Genomic DNA, 14,731 nt, shown 5'->3' with positions numbered 1-14,731 from the left:
AATGGTTCCTTCTGTTGAAGTTAATTATTCAGAATGTGTTTGACAACGTGTCACCAAGTATGTCATACCTGCACTGTTGGGGTTGTGTATCAACACTAATTTGCTGTTCACTGATTTTATTACTTCACTGTTATAACAGTTACAAAGTGATAGCTTTGAAAAAGCTTAAAATTAATTGATAAGAGCTTATCATCAAGACTTAGTTGACAGGAATCGGATCTTTTCGTATATAGCTACCAAATGAATATCATAGGCATAATGAATAAAGTAAATTCAGACTAGTAATTGAAACTGGACAAAAGTCAGACTTCAAATAAGCAGCTATCAGATATTAAAAGCCATTCATCTGCAATTGCTTTATGTCCATATTTTCCATTATTTATTCTTGTCTCCCCTGTTTTAATGGAAACTGGCAATGTGAATATCTGATGATGTAATTTCAATATCTGCCATGGGGAGACGTTACTGTTATGGTAGTAGTTCATCATTACCTTGGCTAGTGTAGCCTCTGAAGACTTCTCTCTGATTAAGTATAACTCCTTCATCTGGCATTAATTTGTCTTATGTCCTCTCTCAAAATCAGTATGCGTTTGCCCGACTGATTGTTGAATAATGGTATGTATGGGCTCAAACCTTTACTTTTTGTGTGCAGCCTGCTCCTATCAGCACAGGAAATAATTACATAATGTGTTCATAGCATGGTACAGCATCCAGTCTCAATAATGTGTACAGAAATTGAGAGGTTTATGTCAGATTATTTCACACTGGCCTTTGATATTGTATGTTTTTGCCTCTTAATCAAACTGCAAGTGACCAAGGATGAGGGAAAAACCTGCTTAAATGACACCTCCCTGTCTCTGTCAATTATTCATTGCCATCATTATCTTTGGAGACGTTACAGCTAGCCCATCAAATGGCTTGAGTCACTTTATGGTAACAATTACAATCCATGAAGAAACAGAGGGAAGAAAGCCCTTGGTAAAAATTCATATTACTTACTGATAGAGAACCGAGTTGAATGTTTTTCGGCCTTTGCAAATATTCAGTAAGATGTTAACTAATTCAATGAGATAAATGAAACAAACAGCCTGTAATTCATAGGCGTATGGAGATCTAGAGGTGTTGAAATACATTAATTTAAAGTTAATTACATTGCTAACCTTACTCAAGTCTATTTGCAGCCTTCATATTTTGTACAGACTGAAGCCCTCTGAGAAATTGTTGTAAATGAACTGATGGATTTGCACAGACTTCAAAATGTGAAAGACATTCCTCTGAGCTTGGTAGCAAATTGTACTTTTCACAGTATGCTACTTAATGCACAATAAATTACTGGTTAGATTTCAAGAATTAGAATTCCATATGGATAGATGCAGTTTTACGGAGCAAGATTCTATTTGCTTTTTTAAAAGGGCATTGTCTCAGATGAATGATTTATCAATAGGATTAATGTAACAAACAACCTGAGGCTTTTTCTCTGTGTGGGTTACAGTGAGTGCTTTTAATAACCTGAACTAACGCATTAGAAACCTGTCAAAGCTGTTTGTTTAATTGTAAATTATACTTGAGGAGCGAGTGTTTCTGATCGGCATCAACAAAATGTTCACGCCAGTATACAGAGAGATACCTAAGGCATTGCAGCACAGATGGGAAGACATTAATTTCAATAACACTCTGTGCTGTGGGACATCTGTAGAAAGTAGAGTGGCCTTTTTGCAATATACTCAAATCGTCACAAATTCAGTTTTGAATTTTTAAGAAAACTTTATTGTCTGATATTAAAAGCTGGAAACTGGGAAATAATCTTCTTGGGCATTATTAAATCAAATCTAGCTCTTTGACATTTTTTAACTTCAGATGTAATCTGTCAAAAATAAAATTGTCTGAAATTTCTACAGAGATTGTTCAAGTCTTTTCGCTGTCACTCTGGATGAAGATTGATAAAATCTTTCACTGTATTTGTGGAGAGAGATTGGGAGGACCTCACTGAAATTTCAGAATATTACATTTAATTTGGATACGCTCATTCTGCATTCTTTAAGATGCTGCCTTTTTCCTGAGATATGATGTCATCCTCATGTGCCTTGTCACTGTCTGACCCTAGATGGTGAACTATTAAGTTTTAGATTAGATTAGATTCCCTACAGAATGGAAACAGGCCTTTAGGCCCAACAAGTCCACACCGACCCTTTGAAGAATAAACCACCCAGACCCATTCCCCTACGCTATATTTACCCCTAACTTGTCAATTTAGCATGGTCAATTCACCTGACCTACACATCTTTGGATTGTGGGAGGAAACTGAGCACCCGGAGGAAACCCACGCAGACACGGGGAGAAGGTACAAACTCCACACAGACAGTACCCGAGGCAGGAAATGAATCTGGGTCCCTGGTGCTGTGAGGCAGCAGTGCTAACCACTGAGCCACTGTGCCGCCCCAGTGTTTTAGAATGAGTTCATGTTGCGCCACTGAAAGATTATCTCAGTCCTGCCCTATAAATTTTACATGAACACATTGCCAGCAATAATGTGCAATATATGGCATCTCCATTTTTTTTAAGTTAATCTTCTGATCATTGAGTATGAAGTACTGGAAGATAAAGAAACTCACTAAATATCAAATTTTAGCCGTTCCTATATTAGAATTCAATGAGTACAGTGTCAACGTAGTTTCCCTGTAGGCTGGGAAAGAAAGAGTTTAGAATGGGTTGTAATTGAGCAGAAAATGTATTATTAGAGCTAGTTTTGGAATTGCTTTGTTGTAAGTCTCAGAATGGATCCACAGATTGTTCTTTCATCTCAAGCTTTTATTGACTAAGGTAGTTGGACAAAATAGAGAAATGAGGCTACAAATTTAAATCAAATCTTTAAACGTGGGCGGCATGGTGGCACAGTGGTTTGCACTGCTGCTTCACACCGCCAGAGACCTGGGTTCAATTCCTGCCTCAGGCAACCCTCTGTGTGGAGTTTGCACATTCTCCCCGTGTCTGCATGGGTTTCCTCCGGGTGCTCTGGTTTCCTCGCACAATCCAAAAATGTGCAGGTTAAGTGAATTGGCCATGCTAAATTGCCCGTAGTGTTAGGTGAAGGGATAAATGTAGGAGAATGGGTCTGGGTGCGTTACGCTTCGGCGGGTCGGTGTGGACTTTTTGGGCCAAAGGCCCTGTTTCCACACTGTAAGTAATCTAATCTAACTCAGCTTTGTTAGCTTTAGACTTGCCTCTTCTAATACACACTTAGCAGGACCCCTCTCCATTATCTTAATCTGAAACTTGGCAAAACTCTGATAATATAATATAGGACCTTGCTCCAAGTCCTATTCACACATCACCTTGCTGATTTATAGGGCTCCCGCTTGATTTTAAAATGTCAACTCATGCTTTGACAACCACCAGCTGTTTGGGATGTGTGTAATCCTGAATTCTGGCCTCCTGTACTTCTTGGATTTTCTTTTTTCCACTATTGGAGGGCATGCCTTTGGCTTTCTGAACTCTAAACTCCAGCATTCCTTCCTTAAATCTCTTCGCTGCACAACCTCTCCCTTTTCCTTTAAGGAATACCTTTAAACATTACCCCTTTGACCAAGTTTTTATACGCTATTTAGTTTGATAATTGCTCCAAAAGTACATCTTGAGACATATTGCTAAGTTAACTGTGTTATACACATGCAAGTTTTTTTCTTGTTTTGTTCCTTGCTTTCTGACATTCTCTTAAAACATAAAGGCCTCAACTACATTCTAAGATAGTACCTTTGCAATACTGTATAAGGTGGATTTCTGACTGTTGTGGAACCTTACCCTTTGGTGACATAGTTTTGAAATTCAGATGTTCTGTTACAAATGATTTGCAGTCATTAATGGTTAGTGGGCGGCACGGTGGCACAGTGGTTAGCACTGCTGCCTCACAGCGCCTGTAGACCCGGGTTCAATTCCCGACTCAGGCGACTGACTGTGTGGAGTTTGCACGTTCTCCCCGTGTCTGCGTGGGTTTCCTCCGGGTGCTCCGGTTTCCTCCCACAGTCCAAAGATGTGCGGGTCAGGTGAATTGGCCATGCTAAATTGCCCGTAGTGTTAGGTAAGGGGTAAATGTAGGGGTATGGGTGGGTTGCGCTTCGGCGGGTCGGTGTGGACTTGTTGGGCCGGAGGGCCTGTTTCCACACTGTAAGTCTAATCAAAAAAAAAGTCATGCATGGTGCATTCCTAATTTCCAATACGTAGTTGCTGTGCTGATGCTCCCCATTGATGCTATATATGCTACAAAGTTGGAAACTTAGCCCTTTATGGAAGAGATCATTTTTATTGATGCAACAAAAAGACCAATTTTCTTTTTTTTAATTTAAGGTAATCCTTGTCAGCTCATCAATGAATGATCGTGATCAGAGTCTCTTCGTGAGCACAGATGAGGGAGCCAACTTTCAAAAACAGCAGATTTTCTTCTCTCTCGAGACACTGGTTTTTCACCCCAAAGAGGAGGATAAGTTACTTGTGTACAGCAAGGAAGGCCGGGTAAGTGTGCACGTGCAATAAATAATTTGTGCTGTCGTGCGAAAACAATGCGAACTCTTACCGGGGGTTGCAAACCATCTGGGGTTATCCTGGAGTCTCCAGGACTCTGCTGCCAACATTTTAAAAAAATCTAGTCTTCTTTATACACTTTTGTTTATTGACTATCAAATACTGAGAATGAGGAAAATAGTTGTTTGGTAGTCAAGAAGTATCCAATTGGGAAATGAGAGTCTATTTCCACTTGGCGCAAGTAGGTAATCTGTGAGGATGGTGACCAATGGTGGGAAGCTGACGGTTAGGTAACCAAGGCAAAAGATTATGTGATGAAACCCAGAAATGTGTTCAACCAGAGTTGACAAACATAACTAGTACTGGGAACTCAATCTGAATTTAGAAAAGTGACAAATTTTCTCCACTACATAGCCATATACATACATATAGTACCTACATACAAGGTACTATAGCCTTTTGAGTCCCACTGCTGCATGGGATCTTAATATTTTTGCACTCCTGTTGCATTTGAAACTAACTCACAGGGATACTGGTTTGTATGTTGTGAAGTTATAGCCTAGTTCAGCATAGTTGACAGCCTTTTCTGCAAATTCTGCGTAATTATTGTCACTCAAGACAGCTTCTGTAGCAGCAGGTATCATAGGTTCATTTTGTACCAAAGACAAATGTGTTTACTTTCATTTCTCCTTAAGCTGTAAACAAACATCATTTTCTCAGCAGCAGATGTCATTTAGATTTGATGACATAGTCACGTCTTTGCACATTCTTCTCTTCACAGCAACACTTCTATTTTTCCTTTACACACTGGATAAGGCTTGTCACAATGTGCATTATAGAAACCTGAGTTGCCTGTTACTAATCCAGCAAAACACTCCAACACATTTCTCATAGTGATCATCAAAGCCCATTGTTTTGTGCGTGTGTTTTTGCGAGAGATAGGTTGGTCCTAAAAGAGGAAGGAGGATGAGGAGGGGGTTGTAGGAGAAGCCTTTTGACCCAAAGAGTTCGAGGAATGACTTTCTTTTTTGAACTGCCATGAGAAAGAGTGTTTGAGATATTTGCAGTTCAGTAGAAGCTTCAGTAGAGAAATCTACCAACTGCTGAAGCCATGACTTCAATCTCAGTGGAGGGCAAATTCAGCACTGCCAATGACTTTGAAGGTTATTTAAAGGTTGTTTGTGGCTATTTAAATTTGCTTCTTCCATGTTACTGGTGACATTAGCAATTTGTCACAGGTTGCCATTCACCATTGGGTGTGGAACACCATGAGGCTATCTATTCAGGCAGACCTAAACTAATGTTATTTTCCCTTGCCAGCGAGAAGCAGAAAGAAGAAACTTCCAACTTCATGAGGGTTTCCAGCTCACCCAGTTGCAGGGTTCCATTAACTGCCTGCACATGACAAGTCTTCCATGTATCAGAGCCAAGTGAGATTTTACTCACTCAAGCACCAGCTGATGTGAAACCCAGAGGCAGAACATCATAGGGCCACTGCCTGGCATTCTAGCAGCAGTCATGACAATACCTTCACTGTGTAAAAGTACATTTGGCGATCTGCATTTTAACCACATGACAAACCAAAGGCAACAAGGGGTATTCTGTGATAATATGACTCATTATTATCATTTGCAACACACGCGTGGCCACAAAACACATAGAATGAAATCCGTGCCATCAAAAAAAGAATGATAACTGAAACAACTGCACAAAAGCCAGTATCCAGCCACCACTAGTGCACAGTACACCGGCTGTAGCCAGGCAGCTTTAGACTAAGTTCCCTGAACTGAGGAGATTTTAAATCCCTTGGTTTTTTTTGGTTTTGTTTTGTCTTTTTTCCTCAACTGAGGAGATTCTAATTTCCTGGTTTTATTTTTTCCCTTCTACGAGTTTAATCCCCTGTTTATATTTTTTTTGCCCCTGTTTACATTGGTCTGCCAGGGCTTTCTTGATTGGCTAATGTTAACAAAGATCTCTAAGTCAACAAGATCCATCTGGTTCCCATCACTACAATAATTAATTGGTATGCTAAAACAATGATTCCAATGGCTGGAAGCCTGCAGAACTCAGTTAAGTGGATCCCATTATTCATGGTGATATGCTGTATAACCTCCCCGTTGTGAGGGGACAGTCCTTGTCAGTAACTGTAAAGTGAAATGCTGAAGCACAGGAGTACAAGGAGCAGAGAAGGAGGTGGCAACCTAAACAGACATTTTCCACCTGAGCCGTATATGAAGAATGCAATTGAGTGTGATGCTGCTAATTGTAACTCAGTTTTCCATTCACCCACAATCTCTTTCTCCTTGTCTTCCCTCAGCCAATGACCATCACATCATCCTGTTAGTCACAATGTAAAAATAAAAGACACTACAAAAAAAATTCTGAACCAAATTTGTAAATGAGGTTGTCCCATATTGCATGCAACATTCAATTGTCAACCTTATGCTTTCCATTAAACTTGTCTTCCATCAGCCTCAGCCTATTTTCAGTGTCCTCACATGCAGATATATTCATAAAGACTACATCTTCATTTTCATGTTTTTTTTAAAATTACTAACTCTCTTATTAGATGTTGTAACTGTGTCATCTTTTGTATTGTGTGGAACTTATTTTTGGTTTTAACAAAAACTGAAATTGCTGGAGAAACTCAGCAGGTCTGGCAGCGTCTGTGGAGAGACAATTAGAGTTGATGTTTCGAGTCCTGTGATTCTTCATCAGAACTGAAAATAGCTGGGGAAGAGTGGTACTTAGGCTGATGACTGGATGGACTGGGGATGTGAATAGAGAGAGAGAGAGAGAGAGAGAGAGCGAGAGTGAAAAAGGGATAGGCAAAACCAAGAGAACATGTTTAGACTTTCCTTCTTTGGAAAGATCTTTGTGATTAAAAATGTTAGGAAGTTTATACTCATGGGTTGCATGTCTCTGATAGTCAGAGATCTATGATTGGCGGGTTCTACTACAGCAGTGTAGGTAAAGATGTGATCTTTTTTGCTCTTTCAATCTCAAAAGTGTGTGTCGTACTTCTGAGGTAATACCTCCACACATTGCAATCGATGGTCTGTATTTCTCACTGCTAGTGGCCAACGTGGCACATAGAAAGGGACTCCTTCAGGGAGTTCTTGAAATGTTTGCATGGGTTCACTCTGATCTGTAAGCAATGTGACCTGGGGCAGGTGACTGTCGTAAATGCAGGCAGGGTGAGCACTGATGGAAGTGCTCTAAAAGATGCGCATGGCAGTGTTACAGGACCCATGACTTCCATCAATCCAGAAGAATATGTAACCTCCCCCCGAATGTCTTCAATTGCTTGTTGCAACATTTTTATTTCTCTATCTCAAGAAAATGGTGAATAATCAGAACACCTCTCTGCTTCGTGCCATTGGAACTACGAAAGGGATTCACAAGATTGCTGTTACATTTCACTTGCCCGTTCTGTTAGTTTTAATGAAATTGTTTAATGGCCAGGAACCTAGGTTTAAATCCAAATTTCTCAAAGATTGTCCAAAGATCATCTCAGCTCTCAATATCGAATACCTTGGCTGAGGTCTGTGGAAATTATGTACAGGCCTTTGTTTTGCTCCCAACAGTTTTCCTAAATTTGGATAAATAAAAGGACCACATCTAATTCTGCACTGGCTCTTCGGAACTCTGTCTTCCAAAATCATCCAAGGCTGTTCAGAACTGTTTTGCTAGGATCTTCCAGCTAACAGAAAGGAAGTTAATTCTATTGTAGTTGAAATAGTCTGACTTTTCTCCTTTGTTTTTCTATGAGGCAATGATAACAGAGCATGAAAATAGTTTGGAGCTTGGTATGTATGGCAGGGCTACTATGCTACAAAATTTTGTTTGGAATGCCATCGACACGAGGAGCTTTGTTTCTCTTCATCAGGCTGTTGTGGTCTCCACGTCCTCGAGAGTTGCCATGTCGGCAGTTCTTTATGACAGGTTGTTGTTTGAAGTGGTTGGTTGCAGGATCATGCACTGTGCACTTAGTACTGATGGGTAGCTCACAGTGTTCCAACCACAAGTCCCAGACTAACTCCTGATCTTCAGCATTCCACTGGCATTTTTTATTTGATGCTTTGAATCATATAGAGATTTTAGAGTTTTATAGAAGGTTGTTGTGTCACCAGTACAGATGAGATTTTTCCTGAAGTGTATCCACTTTAAAGGTTTGTCAGTTTAAGTTGATGATTGTTGCATGCTTGATGGTATTCTTTATCTCTTTCTGCTGCTTGAGCAAATGACATTGATGTACTGAAATTTTTATTGCCAGCAGATCTGGGATTTCCCTGTCATTTCCATCATACCATGCCTACCTTTTCTTAGGGCTGGATCCAGTGACCTCTTTGGAAGAGTCCAGTTCTTTAGTTGTGTTACTGGAGTCCATCTGAAGTGGAATCATTAGGATATCCTGGTTCGATCTGTAAGGTTGCTTGGTTTCTTTAGCAAGTAAGCTAGCTCAGTACTACAGACCGTGGACACATTTTACTAACATCTTCTCTGTCTTTTGAGGAGTAGCGAGAGTGGGAAAGAAGGAACCTGTGATTGGAGAAGGGGGAGCAATGAGCGTGGAAGAGACAGAAGCTGTGATTGATCTGTTTGTCTGTCTAACTGTTTCTGTCTCTTTCCTTCACTTACAGGGTTGGTCTTTCTCTGATTGGCCAATGTGATTGACTTTTTTTCAGGGTAAATCTGGGGAATATTGGGAATGGATTATGTCAATGGATTGACCGCCTCACCATGCTGGAAAGAATGCTATCCCACCTTTGTGTGAAGCCCCGTGGTGCTGGACTCCTGCACACTTCATATCGATTGCAATCTTTTTGCCAGCATCGTAATGAGCCACATATTTTGTTGGCCTTCTTTGTTACCCTTCTTCTATAACCTGGTCCATCAATGTCCTCATCTTCTCACATTCCCTCTATAGAAACATTTTTTTATTCATTCATGGAATGTGAGCTTCATAGGCAAACAAATTGTAGTTTTGCTAATGAGAAGGTAATGATAAACCTTTGCTGTCCCTCTGATATAAGTATATCGACAGTGCTGTTAGAGAGGGAGTTTCAAGATTTTGACCCAGTGACAATGAAGGAATAATGATACATTTGCAAGTCAGGATGGTATGTGATTTGGAGAGGAGTTGGCATGTGTGTTTTCATACATCTACTGACCTTGCTGTGTTAGATGATAGAGGTTGCAGGTTTGGAAGATAGTGTTGTAGGTGTCTTGGTGAGTTGCTGTAGTGCATCCTGTAGTTGGTGTGTGCTATGCACTAGTGCTGGAGCAGGCCAATGTTTAAGGTGTTCGATGGGCTGCCAATCAAGCTTGTAGTTTTGTCCTGGATAGTGTTTAACTCCTTGGGTTTTGTTATAGCTGCATCAACCTAGACAAATGGTGAGTATTCCATCACACTCCTGACTACTCAGACCCCTTGGTATCATAGTAGCCCACAAACCTACCAACACACTAAAACAGAAGCTAATGAACTTGAAAGACTCTATACAGACAACAAGCAAAACTAATGTCATTTACAAAATACTGTGCAAGGACTGTAACAAACACTACATTGGACAAACAGGCAGAAACCTAGCCACCAGGATACATGAACACCAACTAGCCACAAAAAGACATGACCTTCTCTCACTAGTATCCTCACATACGGTTGAGGAAGGGCACCACTTCGATTGGGACAATACATCCATCCTAGGACAAGCCAAACAAAGACACGCATGAGAATTCCTAGAAGCATGGCATTCCAACCAGAACACTATCGACAAACACATCAAGTTAGACCCCATCCACCACCCCCTGGAAAAAAAAAGGAAGTGACTTCACCACAGGAAATTACATCACCAACCCAAAGAAATAAATAGAAAGCATTGTTTTACCCGGAGGCCCACTGAAGATGTTACCTAGTGGGGTGATGAAACGTCTGGAAATGAACCTTCTAGCCCAGCGAGCAAACCTATATTCATAACCTCAACCTGAGCTACAAACCACTAGTTGGTCAAAGGCCTTACGGGAGTTGGGAAGTGAGTCATTTCCACTGACTTCCCAGTCTTTATTTTTAGGCACATCATTTGTATGGCTGATCCAGTTAGTGTCTAGAATATTAATGGTGGGTTATTTGACAATTATATTACTATTGGATGTCCAGAACATTCAACATGTGAGCATGAACTGCTTCACTCTCTCAGAAATTGCAATTAGAACTGAAGACTGTACAAACTGCCCCATTTCTGGCCTCATGATGAAGAATGCTTATTTAAGCAACTAAAAATGGCTCAGACTGGAACACTATCCTGAGGAATGCCTGTGCCTGAAATGTATGGCCTCCAACAATCCATAGCCTTTTCCTTTGTGCTGAATATAACTCCCATCAAAGGAAAGATTCTCACCTCACCTTGTCTTACCAACCCAATTTCTCCTCTTCATTATGTTTTCCTGTTTGGTTGACATTTTTTAACTTATCATTCATAGCTCACTTTTCCAGTATTAAAAACAAATGAAAAAATACATTTAAGCTTGCCATCTTTCTTGTTCTTCACCATGTTCTTTTTTTGGAAGGAAACAAACTAATAAACGAAAACTATTGCTGCAAAAATCAGGCCTGCAAATCAGTCTTGTCTGAAGCAACCACTTGATATTGAAAGTACCAACATTCATTTGTGCTATTTAAAGATTTAAGTTACCAGATGCTATCAGAGGATGAAGACACACCATCGAGAATGTATTTTTTGTACCGAAAGTGGGAATGCTAATTCTGTGAAAGTAATTCTGGGTGATTCACTAAAACCGTGCATCAATGAGGATTGTATTCAGGGAAATAGTGTGCGCATTTCGGTCATTTCCTCCAGATACGTTCCCATGCATTCAGGATCACAGAATAAGCCCAAATTTACTACCATCTGTACTATTCACCATCTGAGTTGAACTTTGTCACTGATACTGTGGAATATGGCAAATGTGACACCAGTGATAACACCAGCTGCTTTTCCTCATCTGATAAAGAAGCTTTCAGTATTTTCTTTGGAAGGCTCTATGTTGACAAGCATGTAGATTAAAGACTGAAGCTAATGACAAAGAGGAGCTCTCAGGTGTCAAAGGACCTATTAGTGTCATTTATCAGTAAGTAATCTACAGTACTAACTTGTATTATTATGCAGCTATTCTGTTGAAACCAGATAATATAAGCATTTTTCTTTTTCTCTAGTTATATTTTTCTACTGATCTTGGCAAGAATTGGGAGTTACTGCAGGAACGAGTAACAAAGGAGCGATTTTATTGGTAAGATTTGTATTATTTATTTGGAGGTATAATTTCCACCATTGTTGTGTAAAGACATTGAATGTTCTGAAACATAGCACTCTATACGGTATCCAAGCAGTCTAATGAAAGCAATTGTTTCTTTGTACCCAAAATCTTGAAATTTTATTTCAGTGTAGGCTTTGCCAACAAGTTTCGTAATTGATAATGAATACGCTAAACTGAAATTTAACTTGGACTTCAAAGCAAAAGATGCAAAAGCATTTTTGCTTAAGTCACAGGGTTCAGTCATAGAAGTCTGCCATCTGTTGTTGGTGATTGTGCAGACTGGTGGAATGAAATAATGAGTGGTCCTCATGGCCAAATGGCCTGGTTTCACAAGTTTATTGACTGTGAAAATCTATGCATTTTCTTGGGTAATATTACAACAATTTGGGAAGTGTGGCAGATTGGATTGTGAAAAGCTTTGTCTTGCGAGCAATACAGGCAGATCATATAGTTAAGTAGCAAAGGTAAGTAAATAATAGGTAAACAACAGCAAAAACAAAAACACAGATACAGGCGAATGTTATGAGTTTGTGAGTTTTTTCAGTATTTGAACAACAGTAGGGTAGAAATTGTTTCAAAACCAGCTGGTGTATGTGTTCAAGCTTCTGTAGCTTCTCCCCAAAGGTAGAGATTGTAGGAAAACATTGCCGGGATGGAATGGATAATGAAGTGAAGTCCAGTTATGAACTCTGCATCCAGTTTCCACTTTCTTGTCTGGGTCCTCCCAAAATATCAAGGGAAGTTTACAACATGAAAGGGCTAGGATATAGTGAGAACTGCAGATGTTAGAGGTCAGAATCGCGAGTCTTTTCCAGTGCTCCACTCTCGAACATGAAGGAGCTCACATGAAAGAAGATCCTTTGCAAATCCTAGGCCAATGTTAATGTAAACAGTTTGTAATTAGGTGAAGGAGATTTACCAGATATGCAAGGGAATCATTTTATCCACATAAGGATTAAGAACTATCATAGGTCCTTGAAGAAATATTATGAAAAATGTTTTGTTCTGACACTTCTCAGATTTGTCATGATTTAAATGTCAAATTATAGACATTGTGCGTTCCTCCCAGTCTGCTTCACACTGATACTGACACTGCACACTCCTCCCAGTCTGTTTCATAGTGATACTGACACTGCACACTCCTCCCAGTCTGTTACACAGTGATACTGACACTGCACACTCCTCTCAGTCTGTTACACGGTGATACTGACACTGCACACTCCTCCCAGTCTGTTACACGGTGATACTGACACTGCACACTCCTCCCAGTCTGTTACAAGGTGATACTGACACTGCACACTCCTCCCAATCTGTTACATGGTGATACTGACACTGCACACTCCTCCCAGTCTGCATCACACTGATACTGACACTGCACACTCCTCCCAGTCTGTTTCATAGTGATACTGACACTGCACACTCCTCCCAGTCTGTTACACAGTGATACTGACACTGTACACTCCTCCCAGTCTGTTACAAGGTGATACTGACACTGCACACTCCTCCCAGTCTGTTACAAGGTGATACTGACACTGCACACTCCTCCCAGTCTGTTACACAGTGATACTGACACTGCACACTTCTCCCAGTCTGCTTCACACTGATACTGACACTGCACACTCCTCCCAGTCTGTTTCATAGTGATACTGACACTGCACACTCCTCCCAGTCTGTTACACAGTGATACTGACACTGTACACTCCTCCCAGTCTGTTACAAGGTGATACTGACACTGCACACTCCTCCCAGTCTGTTACAAGGTGATACTGACACTGCACACTCCTCCCAATCTGTTACAAGGTGATACTGACACTGCACACTCCTCCCAGTCTGCTTCACACTGATACTAACACTGCACACTCCTCCCAGTCTGTTTCATAGTGATACTGACACTGCACACTCCTCCCAGTCTGTTACACAATGATACTGACACTGCACACTCCTCCCAGTCTGTTACAAGGTGATACTGACACTGCACACTCCTCCCAGTCTGTTACAGTGATACTGACACTGCACACTCCTCCCAATCTGTTACAAGGTGATACTGACACTGCACACTCCTCCCAGTCTGTTACACAGTGATACTGACACTGCACACTCCTCCCAGTCTGTTACAAGGTGATACTGACACTGCACACTCCTCCCAATCTGTTACAAGGTGATACTGACACTGCACACTCCTCCCAGTCTGCATCACACTGATACTGACACTGCACACTCCTCCCAATCTGTTACAAGGTGATACTGACACTGCACACTCCTCCCAGTCTGTTTCACAGTGATACTGACACTGCACACTCCACCCAGTCTGCTTCACAGTGATACTAACACTGCACACTCCACCCAGTCTGCTTCACAGTGATACTGACACTGCATACTCCTCCCAGTCTGTTTCATAGTGATACTGACACTGCACACTCCTCCCAGTCTGTTACACGGTGATACTGACACTGCATACTCCTCCCAGTCTGTTACACAGTGATACTGACACTGCATACTCCTCCCAGTCTGTTACACAGTGCTACTGTAACTGCACACTCCTCCCAGTCTGTTACACAGTGCTACTGACACTGCATACTCCTCCCAGTCTGTTACACAGTGATACTGACACTGCACACTCCTCCCAGTCTGTTACAAGGTGATACTGACACTGCACACTCCTCCCAGTCTGTTACAGTGATACTGACACTGCACACTCCTCCCAATCTGTTACAAGGTGATACTGACACTGCACACTCCTCCCAGTCTGTTACACAGTGATACTGACACTGCACACTCCTCCCAGTCTGTTACAAGGTGATACTGACACTGCACACTCCTCCCAATCTGTTACAAGGTGATACTGACACTGCACACTCCTCCCAGTCTGCTTCACACTGATACTAACACTGCACACTCC

At 41.0% G+C, this 14,731-nt stretch overlaps 1 protein-coding gene across 1 annotated transcript in view; it reads left to right on the top strand.

Moving 5' to 3' along the window:
- Positions 1–14,731, top strand: part of sorcs2 (sortilin-related VPS10 domain containing receptor 2) — a 613,114-nt gene that overhangs the window by 447,796 nt on the left and 150,587 nt on the right. The window contains exons 4-5 of the mRNA XM_060832699.1: positions 4,342–4,506; positions 11,732–11,805. Of these exons, the coding sequence (XP_060688682.1) occupies positions 4,342–4,506; positions 11,732–11,805 (239 nt within the window). The remainder of the gene's footprint in view (positions 1–4,341; positions 4,507–11,731; positions 11,806–14,731) is intronic.

Source organism: Hemiscyllium ocellatum, chromosome 1, assembly GCF_020745735.1.
Source record: "Hemiscyllium ocellatum isolate sHemOce1 chromosome 1, sHemOce1.pat.X.cur, whole genome shotgun sequence".
In the NCBI taxonomy this organism is placed as follows: Eukaryota; Metazoa; Chordata; class Chondrichthyes; order Orectolobiformes; family Hemiscylliidae; genus Hemiscyllium; species Hemiscyllium ocellatum.
This window is presented reverse-complemented; position numbering and strand designations above follow the sequence as displayed.